General features: G+C 54.3%; 1 protein-coding gene across 12 annotated transcripts in view; it reads right to left on the bottom strand.

The window, feature by feature from the left end:
* Positions 1–253: 253 nt before the first annotated feature.
* Ttc13 (tetratricopeptide repeat domain 13) overlaps positions 254–10,669 on the bottom strand; it is a 53,266-nt gene continuing 42,850 nt past the window's right edge. For 8 of the 12 annotated variants that reach the window (XM_021648530.2, XM_021648544.2, XM_021648552.2 and 5 more), the window contains 8 exons: positions 8,796–8,879; positions 7,917–8,001; positions 5,677–5,786; positions 4,844–4,979; positions 3,690–3,769; positions 3,125–3,203; positions 2,970–3,049; positions 254–1,081 (listed from right to left, as the gene is read on the bottom strand). In XM_021648530.2, coding sequence (XP_021504205.1) covers positions 967–1,081; positions 2,970–3,049; positions 3,125–3,203; positions 3,690–3,769; positions 4,844–4,979; positions 5,677–5,786; positions 7,917–8,001; positions 8,796–8,879 — 769 coding nt within the window. In that variant the 3' untranslated portion in view covers positions 254–966. Of the gene's footprint in view, positions 1,082–2,969; positions 3,204–3,689; positions 3,770–4,843; positions 4,980–5,676; positions 5,787–7,916; positions 8,002–8,795; positions 8,880–10,669 lie in introns of all 12 variants that reach the window. The other 4 variants (XM_021648536.2, XM_021648561.2, XM_021648589.2 and 1 more) reach the window with 2 other exon arrangements.

Here is a 10,669-nt window from a genome sequence, read left to right as displayed (position 1 = left end):
TCCAGATGGCGAGGGTGGGTCCTCCAGAGGCCCCCAGAGATCCCCTCGCTCAGTGATGGCCAAGGCACCGTGCCTGCCACCGTGCCCTTCTTGTACCAGAAGTTCAAGGCAGATACTAACACGGAGGCTGAGCAGCCGAGGGTTTTCCTGGAATGTGACGCCCTGGGTACCGCCTCCAGCGTCTAGGCAGATACAGGAATAAAACAAGGCAAAAAAGCCGCAACGGCAGCAGCAAAGATAGAGAGACTGCCCATGATTTGAAACTGCAACGGTTTAATGGACCTTCTTACTCCATCATTCGGCCTGTCTGAGAAAACAAGAAACTTTCTAAATGTTCTTATACCTGAAAGCAAAACTAGCTCACACGTAAAAACAAATAATCCAGTGCCCAAACTTGGCGACCTACAGAAATCACCTCGGCTTATTTTTCCAACAAGGAAAACGCGGTTCAGTGATTCAGTGTAGGGACATTGGCAAATACTGTCTCAAGCCATGGAAGTGCGGGTGCCAGGCCCTTCCACGGTTCGGGGGGAGGGGGGCACGGCAGCAGCGAGGCACCCTACAAGGTGCACAGGGAGGACGTCTGGGAACACCCACACTCTGACGAGCGGAGACAAGCCCTGCTTGTCGTCGCTTTTGTTCTGCTTGATTATTAATTTTTGGTTTTTGAAGTAAACATCTCCCGCTGTAAGGAAGGAGCAGTCTTAACACACGGGCACCAGCAGGCGGCCATCGATACGCACACACCCCTTCCTGGTCAAGTAGCTTTTCCCCCAAAAACCCGTTTCCATGATTTCTGTTACTGTTCAGAAAAAGGAAAGAAAAGTGTCTTCAAGTATTCAATTCCTATCAAAAATTGGTATCAAAAGTAATAAAGGACCTAATTCCATAATAACTCCATGTTTTAAAAAATAACTTAAGGAGCGAGAGGCCCGGCCCTGCACGTGTGCGAGTCCTCCAGTGCAGCTAGAGCTTCTTCACACACCGCGGGGCGGGGTCTGTGTTCAGCACCTCGATCATGGACCGCAGGGTGGGGAACGTCTCTGACACGGACGGCAGGCTCTTGTAGGAAGGGGAGATGCTGGAAGAGAAGCACAGGAAACCGTGACCGTCACTGCTGCCTTCCCGGCAGGGCCATGGCCTGGGAAAACGCATTCATCTGGCGAGCCTTCTAGACCCCCAGTCCCTCATGAGGGACAGTGCCAGAAAAAGGCATGGCAGACCCCGCTACAGGAGTGGCGTCCCGGCCGGAGCCGCTTGGAGCGGCTCGGAGACTCAGCCAGGACAGGGCCTACTGTCGCTGCCACGTGTGCTGAACCTGCCCTCGAGCCGGGCCTCGCCCCTCCTGACCCTGCCACTTCTCTTAGCCCTGTCTCCCTCATCTGCAGCCGTAGACAAAAGCTCAGAACTCCCACAGCCTTGAGAAACATTCCACTCCAGGATTGCCCTGAACAATGACCGTACAATACGTGGCAGGGTGGTTTGTGGAAAGACTTGCCAAAATTACATAAGTAAAGGGACCAGGACCCTCCACCTTGTGATCACGTCACCAAACTAAGTGTAAATTCGTAAGCTGGAAACAAGACAGACACACGTTTCTCAGTTTCAAACACAGCTCAAAGGGCCCAGCAGGCGACAGAATGGCTGTTGTCACGTAGCAGGAAGGGATGTGGAGCAAGTCAGACAGTGTCTTGCTCAAGTGCACACACATTCCCCAGCACTCCCGGAGGCAGAGCTGTAAGGCAGCCCTCTGGACTCTGGCACACGGTGACACTGGGATTGGTGTCCCTGCTGGGGCTGGTCACAGGCAGTCCCCGACTACACAGCAACAAAGCATCTGGGAACTGGGGCGCCACAGAGTGCAGGACACTAGGTTTGTGCTGCACAGGGATCATGGGAAATGAATGCTTTTAAGCCACTCCTGGACTGAGGGAGAGGGGAGCGAGGGAGACAGAGAAGAAGGAGAACTGGCTACGTAAGAGACGCCAGTAAACTTTCCTTCACATACCATTTTCTTCATTATCACTCACTTTAAATTAATTACCACGTGTGCCTACATGCTTATGTGTATTTTGTGTGTGTGTGTATGTGCTGGCCCTAGGCTGACACTGAGACCACTCTTTCTTATGTACTCTCACTGTATTTATTGAGCCAGGGTCTCTTGCTGAACCCAGAACTCACAGAGGCAGGCCAGCCTCGCCAGCCACCCTGATCCTGGGGTCCTGTCTCTGCATTCTGAGCTCTGAAGTTACAAGTGAGCTACCAGAACCAGCCAGCCTTTCATCTGGGCTCTGGGGATCTGAATTTGGGTCATCAAGACGCACTTTATCTCCTGGGCTATCTCCCCATGTCTCTCATCATGCACTGTCACCTGCAGCCAGTGTCTCAGCCTTCAGATAGGGCACTGAGTAACAGGGAGCGCTCACCTGTGGAGACAGCTCTGACAGGGCTTCTGCCCAGTGAGAAAGAAGGAGGGAGGAGGGAGGAGAAAGGAGGGAAGAGGAAGGATGGAGGTAGGAAGGAGGGAGGAGAAAGGAGGGAGGAGGGCAAAAGGAGAAAGGAGGGAGGAAGAAGGGGAGAGGAGGAAGCAGGGAGGAAGAAGGAGGGAAGAGGGAGGATGAAGGAGAAAGGAGGAAGGTTAGAGGTAGGAAGGAGGGAGGATAAAGGAGGGAGGAGAGAAGAGAAAGGAGGAAGGATGGAGTTAGGATGGAGGGAAGATAGAGGAGGGAGGAGAAAGGAGGAAGGCGAAAGGAGGGAGGGAGAAGGAGGGAGGAGGAAGGAGGGAGGGGGAAGGAGGGAGGATAAAGGAGGAAGAAGGGAGGTAGGAAGGAGGGAGGAGAAAGGAGGGAGGAGGAAGGATGGAGGTAGGAAGGAGGGAGGAGAAAGGAGGAAGGCGAAAGGAGGAGAGAGGAGGAAGGAGGGAGGAGTCCCTTCCCCAGCTAGGCTGCCCCAGCCCCAGCCCCAGTTACCTTTTCAAGTTCATCCAGCTTTTTGCTATCTTGCTGAAGGCCTCTGAGCCAGGGGCTGTCATAGCTTCAAAGTCAACTAACTGGAAAAGAAGAGAACGGGGTGTGAGGGAACGGAGGATGTGGCGCAGCGCGTGCACCCTGCCAGCCCGGCGTACCTTCCCCTTGGGGATCTTCCCAGACACTTCTTTGCCGCTGGCCATCAGTGCTCCCACAATGACTGAGTAGGCGATGACACTGTGGGACGGAGCAAACGTCAGCGAGCCCTGGCCTACGGTGCCACGCTACCCTCCCCATGGCCTTCCAGCTCCAAGCAGCAGCTTACGTAAGAATTCTTCTCATTAAAATCTTAAGTGTTTAGTTAACAGAGGAACCTGGGAGTGTTTGTTTGAAGATATTTCTGCTTCCCTCTGTAAAGAGCACACGAGCGGACAGGAATGCCCGCTTTCTGAGCGCGTTCCTCCGTTAGTGTGCTCCCTGCTTCTTTCTCCACTGTGAGAGAAGCTCACATAGTCCCCCACCTTGGACTTACACTAAATCCCCTTGATGGCTGCTCAAGGGTGGGAAAAATATAATAAAAATAATCATTTTTTGGGGGGGATTTTAGAGGGAATAATAGGAGCGTCTTATGACTTGTAGTGGATGTTAGAGCCTGTCTCTGTGACAGGAAGCACAGCCACAGCGACAGTTCTCAACTTGAAACCAGCGTAGGACATCACTCACCTGGATCCTCGAGACAGGGGCATTAAGTTATAGAAGTAATAAACCAGGGACAAGATTAAGTTGCAGACAGCATCAGCCTCCTAGGAGAAAGGACAGAGGTTTGTGAACTCACTTCACAATCGAGTGTTGCACTAGGAGGGACCTCCACCTCCCTCCTCTCTGGGCCGCCCAGTTAACTGCATGCTGCAGGGTCCCCAGTCCTGACAGCAGCTCCCCCAGCTTTCTTAGGCAACTGCCTTCTGACACGGTGATGTGTAATTTCAGAAAAGCACACTGCAGTTAAAATTTACAGGGGAGGAGGCGAGGCCTAATGTGCTTTCTAGGCCATGCCCCCCTCCCCCAGGGTTTAGTCTGATACGGCCGAGGTGCCCACAGAAGAACTGACCCAATGTGAAGAATGGAAGGAGGCTTCTCCGTGTTGGAGCAGAATGTCTTCCCCTGCACGGGGCCACTTGTCTCAGCAGGCACGGGGAGAAGTCACAAAGCAAAGCAGGCCGGCTTCTGCGCCTTCCCAAGGCCACAGCCAGCTTAAAGGCGAGCTTGCTGGGATGCGCAGTGCATGACACAGCAGCTGTGCTCGGAGGCAGGGCCCTCGGAGGTGCTGCCCGTGGCGGTGCTATGCTGGGGGTGTGGGGGGGAGCAGAGCCCACGCTGGGGCTGTGCTCGGGGGGCAGGGCCCTCGGAGGTGCTGCGGTCTCCTTCTTCTCCCCTTTTCAACCAACGACAACCAGGCCTCGGGATTCCTCCCCAGTCTGACCTTCCTAGTCACACTCTCAGAGGTATGGCCAGGGGCCTCCCCAGCGATTCTAAACCCTCGTGGGGCATCGGGACTGCAGTGCCACACTCAGCAGCCACCACAGCGAGGGAGGACACAGCCTGCACTCACTGTGGCCGACTTGGGTGACCTCTTCTGACCCCAAACCTGAGAGATAACACTGCAGAGATAATGATATGGCATGTGCCGTGTCTCCCCACTGCTGTGCTTGGTAAAACCTAGGTTTTTCTCCCATATCCATAATAGCAATAGATGGCCCTCTGCCTGCCTTGTCTGTCTAACACAAGCATGTGTACATATAACACACACACACACACACACACACACACACACACACACACACACACAGGAACAGAAAACAAGACAAAGCAAAACCTACCCCGAACTCTGAGGAGAGGATCAGCACTTTCCCTTTGGCCGTCAGGTCTTTATAAAGCGCGTCTATCTCTGCATGGTACAGCTGGGTCCTCTCCTCGGTGGTTTGCGTTTCCACAGAAAATAGGATATTGCCCACCCTGTAAACACAAGCAGTGTTGGTAAAGGCCCGGTTAAACAGTCCCCACAGAAACCCGGAGGGGGTGTGTGTTGTGTGTGTGTTTGTGTGCACATGGTGGCTGGCCCGTGCTGCTGCCATGTCTGCAGCTTTCCACGCGGCAGCACCGTGGCTCTGGGAGGATAAACTCCCAAGGTGTTCACACATACATACACACACACCAAATAGGAAGGGGCCTAGCTGGGAAGGAGGGTTTCAGTGGGAAGAGCTTCGGGATGACACAGGAAACATGGCGTGAGGACTGAAAGTCAGTATGTACAAGCACGGAACTGGAAAGGAGAAACCACTCTGTAAAGCGTCTAAGGCTGTGAAGCAGCCACGAGGATGTGAGTGTAAGGCGGTGGAGGAGGTCATGGATGGTGCCCGTAACCCCAGTTTCCTGAGGCGGCACTTCTGCTGTCTAGACTTTCCCTAAGACGGCACTACCCAGGCAACACACACGGCAGCCCTGCGCATGCACAGATCCGTGTCTTCCCGCTGCTGTATAAGCTCTCCACAACCTGACGTGCAGGCGGAGGTGCTGCAGGAACATAACGGCTGTGCACCTGGCCAGGGAAGATGCAGCCCAGGCACACGCGCGTGCACGCTGGGCCCCGGCACAGCTCGGGGCACACCTGCACCGGCCTCCACAGCCCCTCGGCACACCTGGCCACACATACTTGTCTCCGGTGATGGTGATGGTGAAGCCGTCATACTCCTTCCCCTGGTCTTTGAGGCTGGGAACCTTGGTGTTCACGGTGAAGCCGTCCTTCGTTTTGGTATTAAACTGCTTTCGAGGGAGAACACAAACGCATATTAGTTGCTGCCCTGACACAGTCACCTGCAGACAGCTGGGCTGTGTTCACAGCTCCCCACTGCGTACGGCCCACGTGCTGCAGGCTTCACACTGCAGTTCTGACTCAGCCCGGGGCCCCAGTCCCACACCCCGTGAGCACACAGCAGTGTGGAGACTCCAGCAGGAAGCTGAGGGATGGTCCCACCAGCCAGGATCTGGCTCCCTGTGGCAGCTGCTCCGGGCTGCTTCTCCTTCCAGCGAGGCTGGCAGCCATCCTACCTGCCAACAGCATGGCAACGCCGGCTCCTGTACCCTGGAAAGGCGCCTTGTGGTCCTGCCAATGCTTCCCTGGAGTCGCAGGCCCGAGAGGTGCTTAGCATGGGAGTTTCATGTGCACACATTCTAAGCTTACAGACCACGGGCTGTGAGGGAGTTCCTCAGGGCTGGCCAGGGTGTCTCCTAGGAGCACAGCTGCAGGTGTCAGCTCTGAGTTAAAACTTGTGATGTTCCAAAGCAGCAGCAACAGGCTCTGCCTTTCCTCTAGGAAAAAACGCCTTCCTACTTCAGCCGCTTGATGCCATCCAGGCTTTTCTAGGATGGATGCGCCGGAGAAAGATGGCACTAACAAGGCCTCCTCCGGCTTCTGGCGGGAGGGTCTCTCCACCAGCAGGCCCGAGTGCTGGCTGCAGGCCCGGAGCAGGGTCGGCTGCACAGGGCAGGCGACAAGAGCTGTCGGCTGAACTGAAGCTGGAGGGAATGGCTTTCAGAAGACAGCACAGGTGCTTACAGCGGGAGCCCTGCCACAAACAAGCCCAGGTATGAGCACACACTCACAAGGAGCAAACAGGCCTGGCCAGCCTCCGGCCAGGAAGTGGTAGAGTGGAGGGGTGAAGCTAGGCCCTCTGATTCTGGTCCATGCCCCTGGCTAGGGAGCCATCTGCTGGGCCCAAGTCCTTTTTTAAGTCTTCCGGTGTCGTTCCACGCTTTTCCAAGGAAGCAGCTAGCTACATGCTTCCCATTCACTTTAAGCACACAAAGACCAGGATGTGGCCGAAGGCAGTCTCGCGGTGAAAAGGCTCCATCTAAAGGACAGGCTCCTAAGACAACACAGGAGCAGTGCTGCCACCCTCTGGCTGCGTGCTGTGGTGGCTGCGTGCCGCACGCCGCGGCACACTGTGCTCCCCTTTCCACTGTCTGTACAAGCAGATTTTGACTTCTCCCTGACGTCGTACTGAATTTAGTGGCTGAAATCCACAGGAAAGCAGCTGGGCAGCTGAGCCCCTCTGTGGTGTCCCGGCCCCGTCTCGGGAGCGTCTGCCCACACGGGCGTACTTCAGCAGCCAGCAATAAGTTGTGCACAGCTGTGGCTTTCCTCCTCAGCTTCTTTGTGTCAATTTGTGAGCTTTCGGTTGCACTGACATCCTGGTCCTGCCTTTCCACGTCAGACGTGCACCTCAGTCCGTGTTCTCAGCACGCTGTTGCTGCTGGCACAGCGTTGGATCACTCACAGTACGCAGCATTTGGGAGAAATGAAGCTGGAGGTGGACAAAGGGACTGCCCACCTAAGAGCCACAGCTCAGCCTCAGGAAGCACAACTGTGGCCACAGCTGGCTTGAATAAATCTCTTTTCAAGTCTCTTTTGCTTCCTGAACTGACTTGAAATTCAGATTTTGTTGAGTCTGGTCTAGGCACTGTATTTGGTCTTGGCTACTGCTTACAATATGTTTAGGTAGGGACTTCAGATAGCATCCTTCATAAATTTGCAAACAGCACATTAAACATGCATTTTCTTTATTTCTTCAAGTGTTGATTGTTTTCTCTTATACAATTCCTTCTGAGATATATTTAGAAAATTTTATGTGTGTGTTTTGTCTGCATTTATGTCTGCACGCCCTGCATGCGTGGTGCCTGAGGAGGTCAGAAGGATCGAGATCCCCCAGAACTGGACTAACAGATGGTTTGAGTCACTAAGAGAGGTCACCATGTGAGTGAGGGCTGGGAATCAAACCCAGGTCCTTGGGAAAAGGAAGCCAGCGCCTGGAGCTGCTGAGCCACCGCTCCAGCCCAGCTGTGGTCTGAGAAGCTTACCTTCATGATTGGAAGAAGGTCTGAGGAGAAGCTTACCTTCATGATTGGAAGAAGGTCCTCCACTTTATGCACCTTCTCCAGAGCTTCTCTGACTTCCAACAAGCCCTTGGGATTATTCGCTCTTGAGGAGAGAGGGGCAGAGCAGAAGTGAGGAGGCAAGGGAGATTAATGCAGAATAAGAGAAGCCGATCACATTTAAACTTTAAACAGCTGCTCCTAATGACGAGCAGCTCAGTGTTGTAGGCCTGGAGAGCCAAGGCTCCTCACTGACAGGTCACCCACCCAGATCAACAATACCTGCAGGAAAGTCACCTCTACCAACTGACTGTATAGACTGGACTGTGGCCCTGCTCCTCCGCACACAGCAGCGACCTGGCATCGGTGTCACACGGAAGTGCGTGTGGGGGCTTTATGTAAATGTCATGCCATCTAACGGAAGGGGCCTGAACATGCGGATCTGGGGTCCACCACTGAGGGCAAACAGTGTCCCAAACTGGGCAACAGCAGGGTGAGTCAATCCAGGCTGACATGTGTGTGGCTGCAGGGGAGGCTGAAGGTGGGTCAGAGGGAAAAGCATGGCCAACACAGAGGTGCAGGCTTTTAGGAGAACCGGGACTGTCCTGGCCCAACTCTGCAGTGGGAAGCAGGTGCAGGGCTTTTCCTAAAGATGCTCAGATCACAGAACCCTGCTGGGTTCCACACCGTTCTCACACTCAGCTGGTAATCGCACCAGAAGAAAGCTCGGGAGGCAACTGGGAACCACGGCCAGGAGTGTGTGAGGCCTTACACGGAGCAGACTTTAAACTTCTGATCTGGTTCGTTTGGTCTGCCAGTGTTTCAGTCTTCAAGCCTCACAAATACATCACACATGCACGGACTCAATCCTTCACAGCAAAGGGAAGACTGCAGGCTTACCCGTGATAAACAAGAATTCTATCTTTAATAAAATGAAGTATTTTCTCAAAATATTCCAGGTATCTCATGTTAATCACCTGACCCCTGTAAGGTGAAAGTGACAAATTAACCACCATTTTACAAAGGAGTGTAAATATCAGTTCATTCCGGAAACTAAGGCCTGGGGCGGGTTTGGCAAAGTATTAGAGAGCTGCTTGCTCCTGTCCTGGCTGGGAAGCGAGTTCCAGCACAGCGGGAAGATTGGGCTCCTGTCCTGGCTGAGAAGAGAGTTCCAGCTCAGCGGGAAGCTTGGGGCTCCTGTCCTGGCTGAGAGAGTCCAGGACTCCCAACAGCCACAGGGGATGGGGGAGTTCAGCCCGATGGCACTAAGGGGGCACGCTGCTCCCTCACAGAGCGTGGCACCTCTGCTCGTCTGTGTCTGGGGGATGCCCCGCCTAACTGTTTAGCAGCCCTGTCCCTCTGCCCACCATGAACACTCCAGTCTCCACACTCCCTGGCTTTTCCCTCCTTAAACTCTCACAGGTATTCATGTCTAGCGACAGCTGAGCCTGAGTCCTACGGCTCAAGGAATGCCAGTCCCGGCTCCCATAGTACCTCATGTCAAGGTCATGACGCAAGTAGGACGTCTCTCCCCAGTAGGGCGCCTCAGTTTCCAGCCCTTGCTTTTTCTCCAACTAATCTTAGGTGGAAAGGCCTCCTCTGATGCTCTTCCGGCAGCCCCCTGAGGCATGCCGAGTTCCCAGCTACACCTCAGGGCATCTGCAGCTGCCTTCCATCCCCAGCAGGCCACATGGATCCGAACCTCCACACTTGTCCTCAGACTCTGACCCTTTGTTCCCAGCCTGATGCCCTCTCAAACCTGTTCGTTCCTCTGTTGCCACCATGACCCTGCACATCTGCCCCTGCTGACCCCCTGAACAGCTCACCATTCGGCTTCTACCTATCGTTCCTGAATCAGTTCCCGAGACTTCCTGCAGTGCACCGTGCTTGGAAGCTAGTGGGCGAGTCACAGCCTCCTGGCTGGTGCCGGAGCCGGTCGTCTCTCTTGAGACAACTCAGGCTGTGCACCAGGGCCCTGCTCGGTACTCCATCAAACCCTGACAGGAGGCCCCGAGACTCAAGAACCACTCAGCAAGAACGTAAGCGGATACATGGTAGCCTCAGTTACAACTCTGTCTAAATCTAGTGAAAGGGTCACAGGTCATTCTGTGAGAACCAGAAAGGAGCCAATCACAAAGGGAGAAGAAACATGATTTCTAGAAATTAAGAATGAAAGCATAAAAAAAAATGTCCACATTAAAACCTAAGTTTAAATGTCACATGTTAGACAGAGGAACATCTTCCTGATGCAGGTTTCTGGAGCTAGAGTTATTCTGGATATAACACCACATCTGCCAAATGTATCTCCATGTTCACTAACTGGCAGGCAAGCACTGCAAGAGTCCCTGATGTGGGCTCTTCGGCACGTGCTCACGCCTGTTTTCAGGTAGCTAAGCCCATGAGGGAGGGAAAGGCCAGGTGCCTAGCTGCAGGCTCAGGACAGACAGAGGCTCTCAAACCTCTCCAACCCGGGAGTGGCCTCACTGCCTGAGCCTTAGCGGAGCCTGGCCACGGCAGACGCAGGAGGGAACTGCGGTAAATACTGAACTCCCCGAGAATCCTTCCTACACTCTTTCGAGACTTCTTGACACCCTTGTCTGTACCTCACGAGCTCACCCTTCGGCGGTGCTCTGCACTGCGGCCGCACGCACACACGTGTGTGCCTCGGGGGCCGGCAGGGAGGCACCCCTGAGCTGCTGGGTGCAGAGCTAGCCTGGGTGTGGCCCATCGAGGCCCCAGGGCCCACCTCACACCGCCTGCACTCCCGCACACAG

The sequence above is a fragment of the Meriones unguiculatus genome, chromosome 10, assembly GCF_030254825.1.
Source record: "Meriones unguiculatus strain TT.TT164.6M chromosome 10, Bangor_MerUng_6.1, whole genome shotgun sequence".
Taxonomy (NCBI): Eukaryota; Metazoa; Chordata; class Mammalia; order Rodentia; family Muridae; genus Meriones; species Meriones unguiculatus.
The sequence above is the reverse complement of the archived record's forward strand: the minus strand, read 5'-3'. Positions and strand labels throughout refer to the sequence as shown.